Raw genomic sequence first — 21,664 nt, 5'->3', positions numbered from 1 at the left:
GCCTACCCAACAGTACTCGTCCGATATCCGGTTCTCGGATTCACCCTATTAAAAATTTCCCTATGTTTAGGGCAGGCTGAGGACGCTCTGACCTTTTTCCGAGACATGAAAATTTTCAATATGGGCAATGAGCATGGGGTAGGCAGTGCTCGAGCAGCGAGCTGAGTTTCGCGGTTCTCTGAAAGTCTGTTTCGCTAATGGTTGCTTCAAGCGGGGGTTGCAGCGCAAAAGGGAATGTCTCAGTTTCCTCAAAGCGGTCGGACCGCAGGGACTACTAGGTGGGAATGCAGGAACATGCAGGGGTCTGCAGAAGCTTTTTGGTCAGTGTCACGAGGCCACTAGACACCTCAACTCCAATCAATAACTTGAACTAATCGGTTCTCAAGATCAGCGTTCTACTGGCAGGGTGCCTAGGAATTGATACCGCCCAAGTAAAAATGAGTCTGAGCGAGGAAAAAAAGTGTTGGTGGGGATACGACATGATGCCAAAGAAAAGAGCTCTGTTGTCATGATCGCTATCCTTTTTTCGCTTCATGATAGATGATGCGGCTTATCTTGCAAGGGACCGGGTACACATACTTGCGGAAACCACCGCTACCGCGATTTCAGTCATGGCTACCGCTGTAGCTGAGACTGCCCAGAACCCCGCAACACAGGATGACGGGTGGGATGAGTGGTGATATGTAGGAAGTATCTGCCAGGGCTGCCAGGCACAACAACCTATCAACCTGTAAATCCTTCGAGATCACATCCTGTTTACCGACCCTACCGCCGAACCGTTGGTAAGATTTGTTTGCATTTACCGTTCCGTCTCTCTACCATCCCAGTTGCCCCACCACTTCTCTCCCGTTCATTGATATATCAACCGGTTGATCAAAAGTCAGATGACCTTCAGAGATATAACAAGTTATCGTTCTTGAGGATATTATGGTGTATTTTTTTCTCCCACTGTCTTGATATATCCCTCATGAGTATTGGCCTGTTATTTCATTTTTTTAATTATTATATGCGGACGATGATCATCTTATTTCGGAGACAATTCCTGGAGAATATTCCTAGATCGAATTTGAGTGCCTTTTTGCTTTATATTTTCTTTTATCGCCTTTTTCTTTCCTTCTTTCTCTCTTTCGAGAAGCGGCTCGAGTGTGGGGGGTGTGATGTTCTAGCACATTTAGACCCTCTTCGGAACGAACCGCAGAGGAAACACGCCCGAACCGTGGAACGGGTTACAGGCTAGAGTCGTTCGTTTATCTCACTACCCTATGGGTAGTATAGCACAGAAACGTGTTTTCTGTGGCGGTTGATGTTGCGGCGTTCGGACTGACTCGGACGGACACCGAAAGAACGATTGCACGAGAACGTCGGTGGCCTAACGTATCGGGGATCCAAACTCGGGACGAAACCCTGAAAAGACACCGACCTTGAAGATCATCACTCCACGAATTCGGCGTTCATTGGTTGTGACCCGGAAATTGCGCTTGAGTCAAAAATAAAAAAGTAAAATTGTTTGACGGAGTGCCACCAAATGTAGTCGAACGGGCCGCAAAGTCGGGAAAACGAATGACACCGGGTGACGGTCTGATCGACATTGCGCCACTACGCAGATGTCCCTAGTAAGCGAGGCGCTCTAATTTGACATGTCTCCCATGACCCAACCTGTCCAGCCTGTCACCTGGCAGAGTTAGGTGTGACAATGCTGTGAGTGGACGAACATTCAGTGGGATGGAGCCATTCGCCCTAAACCAAGACCCAGAACCAACACAACAACTCTAATAGCACCCAGAGCTTTGCTTCCTAAATTGGCAGTGGTTCACGATATTTTTACACGCAATCTATCGAGATCTCATTGGGAGATGCTCATCGATTAGCGGGATCTGATCCCTGTTGTTCATCCAGATCGTGAATGATTGATTGCCAGTCGTACCGGGAAGGAAGGGGCTTAGAGTTAGGGGGGGTGGTGGGGACGGACGATTCACAGTAAACATACCCTAGCTTCAAACATGGACGATACAAAGTGCCTACATACACACTCTAGAAAGCCGAATGTGGCATTACAGGCCCACACGAACCACTAGTCATATTTCCGGCAGATTTAATCTCTGTCCCATCTACACGCAATCAACTCTAAATATATGTATTCACTATCGGCTTCCGAGAATATATATATAAAAAAAGGATGCCTTTCCCGGCCAAGACGGAGAAACCTATTTGCAATTGCTTCAATTGAAACTCCCCCGGATCTTGCTTTTTACTCTCTCTCCCTTTTCGGTTCAATCGGCAGGTTTACTGAAAGAACAATCATGGAACGCCTGCTGGTCGCTCGGTGCTAAGCACCTCCGGGGAAATATCCCGCTATCTGGATTCTGGACTGCACTTCGTGGTTTACCAGGGTTAAGGCAAGAAAGAAAAAATGTCCTTCCAAACTATCCATGCATGGTGATCAAGGAGGGAAACCCGCGGTAGGCCCGCCTGTTACCGGATGGACGATACCCATTCCTTCTTAGTTGTTCGCTTGATCCCTTTTACTTACACGTACCCAGGTCACCACATCAATATGCACTCAAGCAATTGCTGGCCTCGACTGGTCCAGGCTGGAAAAAAGAGTTACTAGATACTAGATACGTGTTTTACTGAGAGGCTGCAAGGCAATGACTACTGTATAGCCTTGCCATAGCGGTGCTTTAGCTACTGTCTATGTTGTGAACGTGGAAGGCAAAATCCCCACGAGCTACAATCCCCAGCACAGAAGATACCACGTCCTGCAGGTTAGGTATCCACTGTCTAGTATCACTGTTGTCCACGATGTATGTGGAGACGCTGCACAGTGTGATGCGTGACTCAGGCTTTTTTTGTTCCTTGGCAAGTGAGTGTGCGTGTCTTCGGTTTCCAAGTTGCATCCGGAGATCTCATGTTAAGACCTGCGGGACGGTTCTTTTCTGGCTGGTCTGAATGTCAGCTCATCGTGGGCACTGAGGTGGCGAGCCCATCAGTCTGCTTTGCATGCCCTCGTGCATTTTGATCATGTCGATATCCATCATCACTATCATCACGCTTACATTCTCTTACGCAACAGAAGAGTATCCAGGAGAATTCACACACCCCAAAAATCTAAGGTTATGCTGGAGTTGTGTGAGTTGAAGATCCGGGAGTTATTACCCTAGATCCTTCAGGTCTCTCGCCAATCGACCCTTACACTTAGCGGATAATAAACGAGCTGTAATATAGGTAGATGAGTGGTTCGGGAACAAGGTTTACGGTTTGCCTACATTAGTGGGGTTTTTCAAATGTGAGATATGCTTGCCGCTTGCTGCAGCTCCTATCTCGGCGTCTAAAGGGGTTTCTTCCCACATATTGTTGAGGGAGCGCAAACATGAATATCATCTCGCAACTGCAGAAGGCTTTTAGAGATGATTGGTGATCGTTGATTCTGTGATCCTGCATTTTGAATGGCTGAAACTCAAGGAAAAGTAGCGGAATTTAGATCATATCGGACCAGGATCATACTTGCAATCGAAGGGATACAGAAAGTGGTCATTTGATAACAGACATGTCAATAGCTAACTAAAAAGGCGGGAGGTCAGAAGAAAAAGTAAGTGTAAAGTAAAGGAGAGACAAAGCGGTTATGGAAAAAAAAAAAAACAGTCTCATGGAACGACCCTTGAGACTTCAGAAACACCCCGTTAGTTTACCGGGACAGAGCCGAGAATCATGCCTAATAGGTTACAGGCTAGATGCCAGCGCGAAACAAAACATAATGTGGCTTTTTTTTGCCTCAAACAGGGACAGAGAACTTCAATCGGAGAATTGAAATCTCCTGCAGCCATCCCGCTTTCGAAAAGAAAGGAAAGGAAAAAAAAGGACGCTGAGTGATATCTTATGATGCATGTTCCCGCTCGAACCCATAATCCCAATACACTACCATCTCTCTCTCCCACCAGTCCTCCATTACTTTCCCTTCTCCTCTCCATGACTCCTCGACTGAATTAAGTTTCCGAAAAGCTTTGCGGGTTACCGCCGTTCCTCAACATGAATTCATGTTGCATGCGCTTCTGATCCTCCTGGGTATAACTCTTCTGCCTTTGATGAAACAACTTCCTTTGTAGCCCCTCAACATCGCTATCTGATACCTTCACTCCTGCCTGGCCGCTGCCCGACGCTGGACTTCCAGCGAGGGGATGATTTCCGAGGTTGGAAAATTGAGCACTGTCCTGTTCGTAATTGTACGAAGAGCGACGAGGAATCACCGGTGCCGCTTGAGGCTTCCCTTGATGGGTGGGATCACTAGCGTTCTCACCCTCTGCGGCGGAGTCCGAGGATTTGATGATTGATTGTGAGCTCTGAGTAGATGGGGGTGCCCAAGAGTAATGAGCTTTGTCGTAAGTGGGGTGAGGGGTGGTAGATTGAGACATGTCTCGACTTCTTTTTTCAGAGAGCTTCTCGTGAGATAGAGTTAAAGAATTGGTCGCTGACGATTGTTTGTGGCGGAGAGGATGTGAACTACGATGAATTGACCTTTGACAGGATGTCGTGAATCGGATGCTTTTGTCGACAGACGAGAATGAGGTGGAGGTGGTGGCGAGGAAATGCGGGGAAACAATTCTGGGAGCTCGATGGAGGTGGGAAGTGTGAGCTGAGATCGGCAATATCCCTGCACGATGCCGTCTGTCATACAGGAATCGGAGTGATGAAAACAACAAATACGAAGGTCATATTATAATACGTTTGGATCGCATATTCTCCTCGTGTAAGTGAACAGTTTTTGACTTGTTAGATCAAAGTAGTGATCAATCCAAACATGCCTCAACCGAAGCCTTTCTTTGTCTAAAACCATTCACAATATATCACTCGGACCAGCCCCGCCTTTCTCGGCTGTATCTTACCCGACTCCGCATTCAAAACCGGACCTGTTGAGAATTATCTAAGGCTTTATCGGTTCAATTATCAAAATAAGCCTCTTTGATGAGGTGTTTTATGGAGGGTTTTCCGGTTGAAATGCTTCGAGCTTTATCTGCTTTTCGTCTCCTGATATACCCAATGACAGACAAAATAGAGTGCAATATGGAAATAACCGCACTATTAGTGCTATGAGAACAATACGCAAGGATGATCATGCATTTGTCGTAATGGGTGAACTATAACCTTCTTGCAACTTCTTCCACCCTTTGAGATATGCCGAAGGTTAGAGCCAGCCGATATCGCTTTGCCATGTTTTTATCATGCTAATCAGGTTGTTGCGAAGGGTTGTGGATTCGATCGCCCCGAAATTGACCGGTCCCACTCCGAGAAGTAATTCCGGCGTGGCCACTTATTGGCGGGTAAAATAGGTATCGCCAACTCCATAATTGCATTGGAAGCAACAGTTGGGATTACCTGTTTCCAGAGCCCGACTCTTGGGAATTTGGAAGCAAATTGAAAAAGGTCTATCTGCGTATTCCGAGGTCTAGAATCCGAGAGATTGGGCTGTGAATTCAGCTCCACCACCACCAGTGTGGTGGTGTTTCCGTAGGGTACGTCATTTATAGTCGTTCCAAATACGCCCATGCTGTGTAACACAGCCGCCTTCTTCCGCCGCGGCGAATTTTTGTCCATCCGATTTTATTCATATGATATCGAGAATAGGGGGGCAAAATGACAGGTCGGACGCGCGCGCAGAAAAAGGAAAGAAAAAAGGAAACCTACGAATGTGTGCTGCTTAACGTAGGAGTACATAAGCCCCGAGTGGAGGTGGGATATGTGTGGTGGAACAAGTCAACGGCCAGTAAGTACCGCCGTGGATCTCCACAAATGTCGATTTCTCAAAGGCTTAGGGGAAACTCTGAAGATGTGCGCCGGAGGCAAACCGTATTTACCCAAGGGTCCATCTTCAATTAGTTTTCTTTACTGGTCATTGTATCAGACCGTAAAAAGTACCAGTTTTTTTGTTGAGGATGAGACATTCTTGGCAAAGAGAGCAAGTTGTTACTACCAATACTATTACACAAACACCTCAACAACACAACTCTCAGTGGGCTATCTACAATCGGGAGAGAATAAGCATATGGATACATCTAGGGTCCACAAAATCAAATCTGGAGGCTGGCACGTTGTTTCACCTGTCTGGTGGAAGTCACAGAGTCACATTCCCTCCACAATGCTATTTTTAGACTCAGCCTCTACCGATTTACTTTTATGCGCTGTTTTACATACTGTTATCATGCTTAATAGACCGCTTTTATTCCCCTCCGCTGAGTTCGAGGCTTCCTTCATTTGGTAGTTACAAGGCTCGAAGAACATCTACTTGGGTCCATGCCAGGGACTTTGCAAGCCCCAGAACCATGTATATGGTACAAAATCCTTAGAGTTCTTACGTGCAACATTAACAAGGAGGATTGCCCTCATTACAATATGTAGTGTTTACTATAATTGATGAAGTTTTGGTTGAGGATCTAGGTATCCGTTCTATGGTTTCTGTCGATGAGTGATGGATTATGATGGAACCCGAGACGGAAGGGTATAAAATGTAAAAAGCACTAATTATATTGCCCCGTAATGTTAGACCTATAAATCTCAGAGCAACGATTGGTCCCCTCTATTTGATATTCCAAGTATCACTAATTTCATAAAGCTAACTCGCAAGAGAGTGGATTTCTGGGTCATAACATGTACCTGCATAAAGTAGGAACCCTATTGAGAACCAAGGAATTACTTTAGAATAACTTAAATAATAGGGGCCCGACATACACACACGGATAAACCGATAGTATCCCGAGTATCCTAGGAGAGTGAGGAGGAGAGTAAATCTTTTCTCCTTCACCTCATGGCATATCACTCGCTTGTCCGTGTTTTAGGTAAGTATACTAATGCAATTGGAAGTTGGGTAAACACATGATATATAGTCTCGTGCCCATCAGATGCTACACAACAAATATCAAAGTGCAGGTCTGAGTAGCAAGCCTACATGACACATTTCTGACCATTGCAGGTTTTGGATTATGTTTTCTACCTACGTGCACATGGGTTGCTGTCTGTACACTACCTCCTCTCACGCTTTCGTTCAGAAAATACACATTCAATACATTTTCTATTAAAACAAGACGAATTGAGATGATGGGTTCCATTTCCCTCGGGGTCCACCAAGGTACTACCCCCACGAGTGCCAAAGATGGCTGTCCCAGAGTCTTTGGTTACCAGCAAAACTAGCAATAGCCTGCAGGCTGGATCAGCTGAGGCCGGGCATTGAGAGTATGAGACCGATGAAAAGCCACCCAGAAAGGGATGAAGGAGGGTGAATACTGTCTAATACACTACCAGTATATATAGATAGAAGTTGTCCGGCATTAATGTTGCCCGTATACTGGGTACCTTATAAAATTCTTGGCAAATAAGAAAGGCTCTTGGCACAAAGCGGCTGAGGGTCAATGATAGATACTGTAGCCATGAAATCTGTTACAACACAACGTAAAGCTACATTATCAATAAGTAAACCGTAGCATATGAATATCGCTATAAAGATAGGATTCGGTGGTAGTTGCGAATCTTCGGTCTGCTTACCTTTTGAGAACTAGTCAATGGTATGATTTACTCGGTCCTAAAATGTAATTGGCGGGCCTATTATCTAAAATATTACACGTAATTAATCGTCGTATTTATTAGTATACATACGACGGGCCATGAACGTATCTTGTACCTAAATTGACGGTATGGTTGTCGATCCGGTAAAACGTCTAATGTAGACTCAAATAACGAGCAGTTCCCGTAAACCCCTTTTCTTAATTTACTGCTACAAGTGATCAACTTTCACCATTAGTGATCCATAATGGTGGGAAAGTCCAACTGTTGGTGAATGACCGGATAAATACTGAGCACGTGACGATAACCAAATCGATTCCGCTGCTTAGTCAGGCTCTGAATTAGGTCTGGTGGGTCAATTTGGATGGTCAACGACCGGCGGAGCACTTTTTCGATTTGGTGCTCTCATCCGTACTTTTGTGACACCTGAACAATACCCTCTAAAGGCAACCTCCAGTAGGGAACCAGTCCGTTTTCACTCGATGATATATGTCGCACTGCATCAATTGCCGGACCAAACTGTCGGGCCCAGCTAAAATGTCTGCGCCGCGCGCGGGATGGGCTCTGGCATTTGTTCTGCTTTGAGTGTGAGGCCTGTATGTACCCAGCCTTCTCACTCCCCGCCTCTATCCTGGCTGCCGGATCCTCGGCAGTGGCAGTGTTTTTTTAGTGGAGGTACATGTACTTAGCCAATCTTCATGCCTGTATAGTAGGTATGTAGAGTACATACATATGTACATACATACGGGAGTTATTTCGTTTTTTATTTTTATTTTTCTGTTGGACCTTATTACGTATGTCATTGATTGAATCCACTTAGAGTTGTGCTTGTGAAATCGTTGTTGGCTGGGTTCACGACCGCCCGTAAAACTGAAGTCGCATTTTAGCCAGTATGCATGCATGTAGTTGGCCATCCATCCTACCATGGAATCCCCATGTTCAATGGATTCGATTATATGTTTCTCATTTTCTTTTTCAGCCCATGCATGAATCAGTTCTCATCTTAATCTTGCCTTCTGTATCTGCCCGGACTTTAGATGCGGCGGCGGCGGTAGTCTTGGCAACCTGAAGCTTACCTTGCCGATGCAGTTAAATGTCGAGACGCAAGAAACCACTTAACGCTATCAACAAGTAGACCATGACATGCGAATAAACCCAAGAAATTTAATGAAAAAATTGTCTTTACGTACCGCTAACGCAAGATAAAATCCCCTGGCTATCGGGATCGGGAGTTGTATTTTTTATTTTTTATTTATTGCACCTTTCAAGTCCTGCTTGGCTGTGGCCTTGTGATTTAGGCACCAGGATTTCTAGCAAATCATTGGTCGTGGATCTCGACCGCCCCCAACATACTGGTCCCGATGGAATCGCAATTCCTACCTCATAAACTAGTAGCGCCAAATTTCCGATTCCCCGTCCCGTGATCATTCTGGGTTTACCCCACTCTCTATTATGTTCTTTGGCGTGGTCCCTCTTTATAAGCGTTTGTGTACTTACTTGCCGACTGCAATACAGGACGGTAGAGAGATCTAAAGTAGGGATACTGATAGTGAGATATTGTGCCTTTAGAGGAGTAAACTGGACATGTGTTCTTCCTGATGACGTCAGCACAGCTTACCAGAGATGCGCAGGCGACGAACTGCGTTCTCTACAACACTAAAGTTTGAATTCCTGGATAGGTGTTTGGATGAAATCTCGTGAAGGGTGGAGGGGAAGAGGGGGCGGAGAGTGAGACGCTGTGATGCGCTTGGCATCCTATATTATGCGTAGAGTAGTAGTAGAAGTGCAAGAAGCCTAAACCTTGTTCGGCCAAATTTAATGTATCTGTGAGGATCCGTCTTCCCGGTTTCGGGATGCAGTATTCCTTAGGTCTGCCTTTGGAAATCATGTTTGTGATATTATGGCGGTTATGGGCATACACACTTTCACAAGTGCAGATAAGTGGTGTTTCAATGTTGCAAGCGAGCCACCAAGCTAGTGGATCGCACGAGCATGTTTTCTGATTCTGAGATACGACTTTATCCAATAAGAGGGGCAGGTCATGGGGTCTTATGACAGTGAATATATCAACAAGTCAATATTTGTGCCAGTATTGAGATCTGATTAGTTCCGTCGATGAAGCATTCATTTGTGATGAAGAGTGCAAGTCATGTAGGATCACTCGGTGGAATTTGAGATTAGAGTTGGAGGTACCATATGAATTCACAGGAATTGTGGGATGTTCAAATGCCGGGTATTTGTATCACAGAACTTTGTAGGCGCACTTTTCCATAAAATCAATCCCAAAGTTCCAGGCCTAAGGATGTTGACCGACATGCAGGCACAGCATGAGGATTTTGAATCACCGGTTTATCGTCGACCCGAATCTATAAGATGTTTGGTTAGGGTTTCAAGTTGTGTTTATCGTCTCATATGGGCAGTACATATAGTCACAAAAACGCATGGACTTACTAAGAAATAACCTCTCTTAAGCATGTGAACTAGAAATATATGGTGGAATGACATCATAGATTCTCACTCGCGAGACCGAGGACCCAATGGTTGAGCTGCGGGGAGGAATGTAGTCTGCTGTCGCTATCGGGTTACGGGTACGTTGTTAGTGAGAAACTATTTCCCAGAAGTACATTGTAGACCACGATACAATCAACTACATGTACGTAGCCACATGTACCCCTGCTCATGTTTTCCCTCACGTACACCCCAGAGCCAGTTCCCTAGCTAACATACCTCTCTTTCCATTATAGCCTTGAATGCCATTAGGTTCGGGTCCATCTTTAATTGGCTTATATACTACTGTGGGCTTCTATAATCTTTGGCGCATATGTAGTCAAAATATAATCGTCATGACTACATCAACGTGCGGACTTTGCCATTGGAATTTTGCTGTTGTTGGTATCGATCAATACGTCTGTAACCATCTCAATGGTACCCTTCCCCCATACTAATGCGAGTTTTTACTGCCAATAGCACTTTACAGGTCATCATAACTGGTAACCTTCATTCTCAACTTCAGCTCTCATAGAATTACTACTAGCAGCACGTTGTAAACAGGGAAGACCCTGCAAATGCTAACAATAGTAGTACGAGCCTAGGAGGATCATCTACCCCCCTCAAACAGGTAATTCTCACTTTTTAAAACATATTAAGTTAATAGGTTGTATATATGTTGACATCTTATAGGAATTAGGTTACGGTGGGGTTGGCAGACCTATGTGAGTCATGTGAGATCACTCGTCGGTCCAGGACTATTAGTCCTAGACTCGAGACCAGCCTCTCCCATGGGGAAGAGTGATAATATAGTATTATCAAGCGCTCTAAGAACGCGATATCTTATCGGCGGTGGTAGCTCATGAATTTAATCCACATTTTTAAAAGATGAAAAATTGGAAGAGTAACTAACCATATAAGTGCTTTTATTATGTACTGATATTCAGGATTTCGAGATATCTAAGATCCCTGACGCGTCCGACTTGAGTTTATACACACTTGAGGTCCGTCTTTATGCCTCTATTCTGATGAAGCATTCTTTACTCGCATCATTGTTGGGATTATCTGATAGAGGGTCTAGGCACAGTGTAGAAACTACGCTACGTTGATAAGTGAAAGTAAGGGTATATTAACTTTGCTCAGTACGGAGAATTATTTATTATTGGCCTCGAAAATTCATTTTGACCATGTCAATTTTATTTAGGATATAAATTAGATGGAGACCTCAAGGACCGTGTAGCTCTCTCTTACACCTCCTTCCCCATCTGCTTATTCCATGAATTAGAACAAATGCACCTTGATGAAACGCCATACCGATAAATAGCATGCCTAACATAAAGATCATAGCGACAACAATTCCAATACAGGTTACGGAGAACCATTTCGAGACGATTTCGAATAAAAGTGGCGAAGTCCGCGGGGCGGAATAATTTTGCGTAGCTGCTAGAATAACCTGCATGGCAGATAGAATTACACTGACTGTTCCAAAAATGAAGAGGAATGGTCCCATAAAGCGTCCGAAATAAGTTCTATATTGGCCATGAACCTCATGATAACCTGGTTGGAGGCGGAATATCTTGATGAAGACGTTTATCCTGCTGAGCTGAAGCTCGCCGTACTGGAATCGAGGGGACATCATTTCATCCGGTAGCCCTTTATAACGCCTCAAAAGCCTGAAAAGTTTATCCGGTTCATTGATCGCCCCTTTTGGTAGTAGCTTTTTTTCGACGGCGATATCCATGTCGGATGGACTTTGAATCAAGCATGTATATGAATGAAGGAATCCGCGAACAGCTAGTTTTAGGCTTGGATTATTATCCACATACTTTTCTCGGAACTTATCGTCAAGCAGATATGAAGGCAATGGCTTGATAAAAATTCTGTTTTTGTGCCAGAGTAGATGCAACCCCATCTTTTCTGTTATTACAATCTCCCGTTGACGGACAATTTGATGATGAAGGGGCGAAATATTGGAGCTTGGCGTTTGGAAGAGCAATAGCCATGTGGAAATCTCGTTTAAATCTTGAGTAAGAAGTTGAGCGCTGAGGAATTTTGGAATCTCGGTTTCCCCAACTAAAGGATACTCCGGTACGTATACAGGCAGAGGAGTACTTGGGCCAGTAACTCCTGGGTCGGTGGCTGGTGGAGGATATGGCTGAATATCGATATCGTTCTTAGCCATGACTGAACAGAAGTAAGGGGATGTCTAAACTCGGTTCATTGTGCACGTGTGCTGACAGTGGTCGTAAGAACGTAGGATCGCTGAGTGATACCTTGTGGGTTGAAGTCGATGAGCATTTTAGGAACGGCAAGAAGACAGTGAAACCACACGCATCTACATATTATATAGAGTCTTGGGGGTTGATTAAATGTTTGGATATGTGCAAGGTAGTTTCGGCATAGCAATTTCCCGCCGTGCCCCAGGGGTCAGTGGCTTGAGGGTCCTCAAACACGTACTTCCCCAAACACATACTTCTCTATGTACCCAATACGTTCGCCCAATGAAACAGGGGCGATTATGAACACTTTGCTGATACCAGCCTTCAATTCGGTGAACCTAGACCTCAAGAGCCAGGGTACGACCACTAGTGATCAGGCTGAGTTTTCTTCTACCGTGGTATGTACTACCACAATTCCCATCTTTAGTTTAGTAAGGATCTGAGAATTCACCAGAGTCCTGGACGAGGCTTCCATGTTGCAATAACCTGCAGGTCTGACATCCGAATTCATCCCTGATGAGGCGCTGTCGGAAAGTGCATATCGCCTGATAAGTAAGCGAATTAATTCGGTTTATGTACGTGTATGTACCAGAAACCCCGCAAACTATTTTGACAGTGGGTACGTATGTACTTAAGCTTATAAACTTTCGTGAATGGTTGTTGTCAGTGAGAGCAGTGTCAGTAGTACCAGTGATGATGATATGATGATCTGACATCTCCTTAAATTAGGCGAGTGCTTCGAGGAGCCCCAGTCGACTCAGGCAATGTCTTGCTCCGCTTAAGCAGAGGAACAAGACCGCCGATCGGGGCATTGGGTAAGTGAAAGTGCAATAGTGCTATTTATACTGATGTGCTTACTTTTGAAACCTGTGGGGGAAGAGGCGGGTGAAGGGTACTTTTTTCTCCCACTGGGGTTCTGTTTAGGTGAGGCTGTTGGTGTCCCATCGATTCTATCGCTGTGTATGTATTCGGTTTGTGTTGCACTTGTGTGCGCAGTATCGGTATGTCTCCATATGCTAGTCGATAACCAATATCTCGCATCAGTTAGTTACTGCTCGACTGCTTGTGGGGGAACCTCCGTTTGAATACATACTTCATTCTACCTGTCCGGACACGCCCTCTCTAACCTTTTAGCATTACATACAGCAAAACCTATCATATAAGTTCCACCCACGTGGTGGCCGAATTTTGCTGGAATTATCGTAGGGATGGAATTTAGAGAGAGGTATTTGTTAGCAAACTAGTATACAGGTATCGTTCCCTCCAACCGCTGGAAGTTTGGTAGGGATGGAACTTCGAGGGGGGTGGAATTATGATGGGTTTCCCTGTACATGTATGTAATGTCCGCCCCAAACATTACAGTTTCCAGGACTATTGTCGTTAAAAGAAACTTTAGGCCCCCAAATCCGGGTGTCTTAGACGTGTAGCCAAGGTCGCGCGCTCTCTGTTGGAAGGGAAGGTCCACACCATAGATGGGTGGTGTCTTTCCAACATCTATGATTCGAACGCCTTCCCTGTTATATTAAGACATCGAACAATAGTTTTGACAGCTGCACTGAAAACCGTAATAGGTTTACGCTGCATAGGGGGGGGGATGATTGAACGAACGAATAGAAATTCGCGAAAAGAATACAGCTTAGCATCTTTTCACCTTATTCGACTTCACCCCGCGGAGATGGGTAGATGCTGCTCGTGTGATACTCTGACGTACCGTATGGCTTCTCATATTATGTGTGGTACGGCTGTCTAGCTAGACATGGCGCCGTGTCTCTTTTCTCTTTCTCTTCCCCGCCCCCCCCTCCGGGTCCGTGCAAAAGCCTGCTGCTACCTACGCTGATACTAGGCTCGTCCCCCAACCCGTCTGCTTTCACACTTCCAAGACAGCCCGCTGCGAGTAGGGGATGGGTATGAGACTATGCTGATACTATCGAGAGGACAATAGATGGTCTAGGTCTTGGCACATAGGTACTCACTCGAGCCACTACTCCGTCTAGGATCTTTTCTTTTCTTTTCTTTCCTTTTTTTTTTAATTCATGGATTGGCCCGTCTAAGATAGTTCGTGGCAGAGGGTTTGTAGACAGAGGGGTTCGGGGTCTGGGGTCTGAAAACCTACAGACGTGTAGTACCTATATACACTCTACTGCTGCGCGCTCGAGAGACCCTTTTTCGTAGGTCTTACAAAAGAAAAATTGGCTGAACTGAATTAAGGCCCTAGCTACGGCTCCGGAGGACCGGGAACTTGACTTCTGTCTCCCATCTTGGAGGGGGGGACAAAGAGTAGGTACAGTGAAACCTATCATAATTCCACCCCCCTCGAAGTTCCATCCCTACCAAACTTCCAGCGGTTGGAGGGAACGATACCTGTATACTAGTTTGCTAACAAATACCTCTCTCTAAATTCCATCCCTACGATAATTCCAGCAAAATTCGGCCACCACGTGGGTAGAATTATGATAGGTTTTGCTGTATGCCCAGGCCCCGTGCCGCCGGGATTTATGGCGAGTGAAGACCATGTCTTCCCCGCAGCATAGCTAGAAGGAGATAGCGTGCGGTGCCGCATTCAAACTTCACGGAACCTTGGGCCCGGCGTGTATCCGCTGCGCTACATCCCGCCGCCCTCCCGCCTCCCGGGGCATTTACTACCCTCACCTCCTACCGCTAAAGACCGGCTGGGCCGAGAGATGGTGATTCCAGGCAGCTGGCGGAGTAGGTGTGCGGGTGCGGTGGGGGGGGGGGGTAGTCACCGGATTTGTTGCTAGTCACGCCATTTAGGATCGAAGCTTCCGAGTGAGCTGCCTGCGGACGGGAAACCTCATCTCCAGGAGGATGCGTGTACCCAGTACCCGCCGCCAACGGTGCCGGCTTACCTACGCTACGCAGGACACATGCACAGCAAGCCATGTAGCGTAACAGAGTAGGTAGTCTCTCTTCCTCCGTCCAGACCAGGCCTGGCTAGCTGCTCCTTCGCCAACTAAGGTACCAAAAACGGCTCTGTTTTAAACAGCCTCCGGGGGTACCGGTGCTTTCTGTGCCGGAACCACAACTTCCTGTTCGCGGGCGGGCGAGCAAGTGATACCCCACAGAATATGTCCCGCATAGCCTTCCAGTCCAGCATAGAAGGGCCGCTCTACATAGCTAACTATTCGCGCATGATTATGAGCTGCTTTCTCACTACATTGACAGCTATAGGCCGGCTGATATCTGTCTAGAAGCCGCCATACGTCTGCCAAGAAGCTGCTATCTATTTACCACTCTGATTTTGTGGTATATTTTTTTCGTCTGGGACGTGCCTGGGATCGGAGATACGCCGCCGCTTGAGCACCGGCGGTATGTCGATGGGGCGAATACGTGTCGAGCCACTAGCCCCAGTCACGCCATTGGGACCCCCCGGGGGGGGGGGGGGGGGGGGGGGGCGCTGTTAGATTCAAGAGAATACGAGACCGCGCGGGAGAGATATAAAAACCATATGCACACCAAAGCTACATGTACGTACCCACGGCGCGCGGCTCCTACCAGAACCCATATATCTCCCCAGCAGTACTGGTAACAGCCCTAGCTCAATTAATGAATTAAACAACAAAAAAAAAAAAAAAAAAAGCCCTAGCTCAACAATCTTTAGCACCGAGCGAAATATAATCCCCCATATACATATATTTCGACCATATTCCTGCTGTCCCAAAGCCACGTGCGCATCACACTATCCCACGCAGAAGAGACACGGCCCGAATAAATGCTGGATTAGAGGGATTCCCCCCTTCCCATAGTATGTATGCAACGCACTGGAAGCCAAATAGCATCCCTAACCCTAGACCTAACCCACCGAATGACAGCTCATGACGGGGCCGAGTGATGGCGTGTGAAGGATGCTATACGTACTCGCGCGGCCGCTTTGGAGCCGCTCAAAGAACTGTGGCGAGTGATCTGGCAACGGCTAAGAGCTCACGTTTTTGCAGTATTCAGATCGATTACCCCCTTTTTTTTTTTTTTTTGTGTGTGTGAGCGGCTTCAATCCGGCCGCTAGAGTGTATGGAATGGAACGGTGGGATTGGACGGTGGGCGCGGGGGGGGGGGGGGGTGTGGAAGTGTTTTCACAAGCGGGGTGTGTGGGAGAGAGAGGTTTTGTGTATTGTGTATTTATATACAACCCACGGGGGGGGCCATTGTGTTATTTATATATCTAAGGGATGGTGTATGTAAAAAAAAAAATGAGGGAAAGTATAAGAGAGGGAAAGGAGATAAATATACACATAATTTTGAATTTCTTTTGGCTTTTTTTTTACAAACCGCGTACCTATACCTGCGCCTGTACCTGCGCCTGCGTCTCTAAAAATCGTGCCTGGCCTTGCTTGCCTGTCGTACCTTACATCTTCTCTTACATCTTCTATTTTTTTTTCCCCGGGGGTCCAACAACCCCCCCCCCCCCCCCTACACTCCCCACACAGCACCTATTTCCTCCGCGGTGCATCCTCCTCCGCCACCGCCTTCTCCCTCTCCGTCGGCGGATCACTGACCGACCGCGCCTTCGCATCCCCCCGATGCGCACCCTGCAGCACCGGCGTCTCCGGCACCGACGAGCTCGGCTCCGCGAGACTTGGTGTAGTCTTGCGCTCTGTCACCTCTGCTGGTGGTGCGGCGGCGCGGGTGGCGGCGGCGCGGGTGGCGGCGGCGCGGGTGGCGGCGGCGCGGGTGGCGGCGGCGCTGCTGCTGCTGGTGGCGGGCGCGGTGCCGGTGTGGGCGGGGACGGAGCCGGTTGACGCGGCGGAGCCGGGGGAAGAAGAGGCGGAGAGGGAGTCGGAGCGGTCGGGGCGGCCGGTGTTGGTTGGGGAGGATTTGGCGGCGAGGGGATCGGTGGAGGGGATGGTGGTGGCGGGGGAGGTGGGGTCGGCGTCGGTGTCGGCGTCTAGGTCGTCGTCGTCGTCGTCGTCGAGTTCGGAGCCGTAGATCTCTGGGTGCTATTATGCTGTCAGCTCCTGTCCTACACTCCACCTCCACCTCCACCCCCCCCCCAAAAAAAAGAAAAGAAAAGAAAGAAACAAACAAACAAACCTTCTGAAAGCACGCCTGCATGCCCTTAAACCTATCCACACAATCCACGCCCTTTGGCTCCTCGGTCGAAAACACAAAGCAGCTAAAGGCAGCCTTAAACTCCTCGCCGCAGGGGCCATGCGCCATGCCACCGAGGCACGGGCAGTCCCAGTTGATCTCGCCCGTCTCGGGGTTGAAGGCGCCCTCCTGCGAGGCTTCTTCTTCGAGCTCGTCGGCGGCGGCGCGCGGGGAGGCGGATTCGCCTTCGCCTGTGGCGGAGGTGGATGGGGGGGGATCTTGGAGCGGCGGATGGGAGTGGTGGGGAGGAGGGAGGCGGGACGGTCGGTTTCGGCTTCGGTGGGGCCTGCGGGGCGTTCTTCTTCGACTGGTGGTGGGGTTAGCTATGTGCTGTGCGGTGGAGGGGGTGAGGGAGGGGGAGGGAGAGAGACAGACATTTAGGCTCGTCGGCAAAGACGGCGGAGGTGGTGTACCAGTAGACGATTCCTGCAGCCAGGGCCCACCTCGTTGCCGTGCCCTTGAGCGTGCTGCGTTTCTTGCTGGGCGCGGCGGAGGAGGTGCTCAGGAGGCGGCTGGAGGGTGTTGTGGCGGGCCTTCGGAGCAGCAGTGCGGTTCTGGTGGTGCTGGAGGAGGAGGAGGAGGAGGCATGACGGAGGAGGAGGGAGCGGGCGGCGGCGGCGGGGCGGAACATTGTGCTGGTTCTTCTTCTTCTTCTTCTGTTTTCTTTTCTCTTGTATCGGGGGGAGAGATCAATTGGATGGGGGGAGAGATCAATTGGATGGAGGGAGAGATATAAGTGGTGAGCGGTGGTGATTGTGCGTTGTGGCGGCAGAGAGAGATGTTCCTGGCTGCGGCATCTCCTGCACAGAGCATTTCTAAGCACGGGGGCCGTGATTAGATGGATGCGATTAGATTAGATAGGGGATGTCTGGGGGGATAGCGGGTGTCTGGGGTAATACTTTCTATCGGGTGCTGGACCAACACCCACAACCACCATACTACTGGCACCAACCAGAAGATAGAACAGAATAGGATAGAAAGAAAGAAAGAAAGAAAGAAAGAAGAAAAACAATGGGCAGCTCCCCCTCCAAGCCGCCCACCGTCTGGGATCCCGCCCGCTACATCGACCCCGCCAGATCAGACGACGACGACGACGACGACGACAGGCCCTTTGCCCTGCTGATCCTCAACCAGGAGATTACCGACCTCGAGCTGTTTGAGAACATCTGGGCAAACAGTTCTGTCCCCCCCCCACTTTGTACCACTTTCATAACAGTAGCTAGTACTAACACCCGACCGGCCACAGGCAGCTTCCGCGTCTGCGCCGACGGCGGCGCAAACCGCCTCTACACGGCACTACAAACCGACGCCGCCCGCGAACTCATGGTACCTCCCCTGCCCCCCCCCCCCCTCTATCCCCCATCCCAACTAACACCCCCCCCCCCCCCACAGCTCCCAAACGCAATAGTCGGCGACCTCGACTCCCTCCTCCCCTCCATCCACGCCTACTACGCCGCCCACGGCGTACCAGTCCTCAAGAATCCCGACCAGGACAGCACCGACTTCGGCAAGTGCCTCGACTACATCAGCCAGCACACGGGCCTGCAGTCGCCCGAGTTCACCGAGACGCACGACGCGCTCGAGGGCTGGCGCGGCGTGCGCGTCTCCGCCACGCACAGCCCCATCCCCGTTGTTGCGCTGGGGGGGTGGGGCGGGAGGGTGGATCAGAGTTTACATTCGGTTTGTGTCCTCCCCTTTCCTTTTCTTTGCGTCTTGCGCTGGTAGATGGCTAATTGGGATTGGCGGGATAGATACAAGCGCTCCACACATCCGCCAACACCCGCCCCACGCGGCGCCTCACGCTCGTCTCCTCCGAGAACATCACCTTCCTCCTCACGCCCGGCTCGCACATCATCTACACCCCGCGGCACCTTCTCGGGCTCACATGCGGGATCCTGCCGATCGGCGGCGCGGCGACGGTGACGACGCAGGGGCTGCGGTGGAACCTGCGGGACGCCGAGACGCGGTTTGGCGGGCTGGTGAGCACGAGTAACCATTTGGCGGGTGACGAGGTGGTGGTGGAGACGAGTGGGTGTGTGGTGTTTACGGTGGAGATACGGGGGGGTGACTGTGGGGGGGTGGGGGTGGAGAGGGCGGCGACGTTGTAGTGTAGTGTTGTGTGGGGAGGAGGAAGGAGGGGGGGGGGTTGGACTTGTTTTTCTTTTCTTGGCTTTTCTTTTGGGCTTTGGGTTTTCGTTGGGGTTTCTTTTTTTCTTCTCTTTTGCTTTGCTGTTCTTGTAGGGTTTTTATAGGTTTTATATGGCTTTTTTTCTTCTCTTTGCTCATTGGTGTGCGTGCCTCTTTCTTCTTCGTTGCCATTTTGCGCTTCTTCTCCCTTATTTTTCGATGATGGGGGGCCTGGAGTCGACCCTATTTCTCATATGGGGTTAGGAATGAATTAAACAAAAAAATATGGGGTTGGTACTAGAATGTACTTTTCGCATTTACAAAATTTCTTATAGGACGGCTTATGTAGAAATGTATCATCGCGAACATTTTCACAATGTGATCACCATGGGCGCTTGAGTAGAGACGAGGGGGGTGGGGGGTGTAAGTAAGATATAATTGCGCATCTTGGGTACTTAGTAGTATGGCGAGTGATACATCATGATTCACTCGCCCTCAAAAAAGGATAGCGAAAAAAACGGAGCAAGTTGATCAACTGAAAAAAAAAAGAAGGAGAAAAAGCGTTCAATCTATTTCTTTTAAGTTCTTTAAGACTAGTATAACCGACGGCCATGTCTAAAACCTAAAGCAACGCAAAGGTGCATGTAGGCCTATCCACGGCTAGTTTCGATAAAAAATATACGCCATAAGACAGCTCCCGCATGCGTATCCGGGAAGAAACCTCCTCTTAAACACAGTTACCCCCCGAAGCCCTTCTTCGCGGCGTAGCGGCAGCAGGGCGCTGCAGGTAGTAGTTGCCGGTATTACCGACTGCTCCAAACTCGGAGACACGCTCGACTATATCGTCATGGAGAGTGCGCCCCTGTGTCTGGCTCTGTGTTCTCTCTATGATCTTGGCAAACATGTTTAGGTCGTCGATGAGTATCATGTTGAGCGCAATCAGGGCGCCAAATGCGATACTAGGATTTTAGGAGTTGACGTTAGTTTAGGCAATGCAGAGAAACAAACTGGGAGGATATACGTACAAGCATAGCCAGCCCATCACGGTACCTGTTTTCAGGTCTGGGCGGTTGCTCAGTAGTTGGTCGGTTATGTTGTAGCTCCATTTCTCGGGAGGTCCTTCCTTTCCTGCAAGCCTTCCTGAGGGTAGCCATGCTAGCGGAAGGATGCCTAGAGATAGGAAGGCTAATGCTAAGATGCAATCCATAATAACTTCATATCTAGAGTCTTCTCTGTCAGATCAACTCGCAACTTTTTGGTGTTAGTGGGGGCACTGACCGGTAGAAAGCAATTCCTTCGGGCTGTAAAGAATGGCACAGGCAAATAAGACAATGCCCCACAGCAACACCTCCCTGGTGGCCGCATAATTATAAGCATTTCTCCTCGCGCACATCACATTGTGTACAGGGAAAAACTCACAAACACAATTATCATCCAGAACACATATCTATCAATATAGAAGATACCCTTCTTCTCACCCTCCCTTCTGAACCCCAACGAATCCTCAAATCCAATCCTGTTCGCCTGCGACCAGCTGGTACCATCGCACGCAATCCCGTACTCTGCATTTGCGAAACGGGTATCATTGCAAATACGTGCCCCCGATCCTGGAGATCTTGTCTTATTCCACAGAAAGCTTCCGAACAGAGTCGTATCATCATCATCACCACCGTCTGCAATACCACTGCTGGAACCCCTGCTATCTGCCCACGATGTTGTGTTGCGGTATATATAGACAGTGTGAGGCGGGGTGGCATTGTGCTTCCAGATGAGAATGTCGTGATAGACTCTTGGCTGTGCGCTGGCATATGTGAAGCCAAAGATAAAGAGGGCTATAAAAAGAAGGAAGCGGATAGCCATCACGCCACGGTGCTCCAGGGGTATCTCTACTGCGAGCCCGGCGATGGCCCGGCGCGCTGGACTACTGAGCCTACGAGGATCAAGACGGGACATGTCGCTCATAGTTGTCGATATTTGGTCAATGCGTTGTCAAAGACTTATGTTAAGTTGAGTGGTGACTTCAATATCAAAAAGAGAGTGTGTGTAAATATGTGGGTGAAGTAGTACCGGTAAGATGGAGATATGAGATGGAATCTAGTTCGTGAGACTCGGGACGTCAGGTGGCCTATTGCGGGTAAGGTGCGGATTAAACATACGTATTGATCAATCATTGCGTACTA

At 48.5% G+C, this 21,664-nt stretch overlaps 5 protein-coding genes across 5 annotated transcripts; 1 reads left to right on the top strand and 4 right to left on the bottom strand.

Annotated features, from left to right (window-relative positions):
- Positions 1-3,983: 3,983 nt before the first annotated feature.
- LAJ45_00259 (uncharacterized protein) lies at positions 3,984-4,409 on the bottom strand (the record flags this gene model as incomplete). The annotated part of the gene is made up of 1 exon (XM_046109861.1): positions 3,984-4,409. The coding sequence occupies one exon, from the start codon at positions 4,407-4,409 to the stop codon at positions 3,984-3,986; it is 426 nt and encodes a 141-aa protein (XP_045976554.1).
- A 6,851-nt stretch (positions 4,410-11,260) lies between these two features.
- LAJ45_00258 (uncharacterized protein) lies at positions 11,261-12,217 on the bottom strand (the record flags this gene model as incomplete). The annotated part of the gene is made up of 1 exon (XM_046109860.1): positions 11,261-12,217. The coding sequence occupies one exon, from the start codon at positions 12,215-12,217 to the stop codon at positions 11,261-11,263; it is 957 nt and encodes a 318-aa protein (XP_045976553.1).
- Positions 12,218-16,699: 4,482 nt separating this feature from the next.
- Positions 16,700-17,988, bottom strand: LAJ45_00257 (uncharacterized protein; the record flags this gene model as incomplete). Its single annotated transcript, XM_046109859.1, has 4 exons — positions 16,700-17,206; positions 17,301-17,548; positions 17,620-17,664; positions 17,733-17,988. 4 exons carry the CDS (start codon positions 17,986-17,988, stop codon positions 16,700-16,702), a joined length of 1,056 nt encoding a protein of 351 aa, XP_045976552.1.
- Positions 17,989-18,368: 380 nt separating this feature from the next.
- LAJ45_00256 (uncharacterized protein) lies at positions 18,369-19,465 on the top strand (the record flags this gene model as incomplete). The annotated part of the gene is made up of 4 exons (XM_046109858.1): positions 18,369-18,534; positions 18,604-18,683; positions 18,750-19,037; positions 19,109-19,465. 4 exons carry the CDS (start codon positions 18,369-18,371, stop codon positions 19,463-19,465), a joined length of 891 nt encoding a protein of 296 aa, XP_045976551.1.
- A 746-nt stretch (positions 19,466-20,211) lies between these two features.
- Positions 20,212-21,446, bottom strand: LAJ45_00255 (uncharacterized protein; the record flags this gene model as incomplete). Its single annotated transcript, XM_046109857.1, has 3 exons — positions 20,212-20,443; positions 20,510-20,675; positions 20,951-21,446. 3 exons carry the CDS (start codon positions 21,444-21,446, stop codon positions 20,212-20,214), a joined length of 894 nt encoding a protein of 297 aa, XP_045976550.1.
- Positions 21,447-21,664: the final 218 nt, after the last annotated feature.

This window comes from Morchella importuna (genome assembly GCF_003444635.1).
Source record: "Morchella importuna strain M04M26 chromosome Unknown Morimp01GS001, whole genome shotgun sequence".
Taxonomy (NCBI): domain Eukaryota; kingdom Fungi; phylum Ascomycota; class Pezizomycetes; order Pezizales; family Morchellaceae; genus Morchella; species Morchella importuna.
Note: the sequence above shows the minus strand (reverse complement) of the source record. Positions and strands in the feature narration are given on the sequence as shown.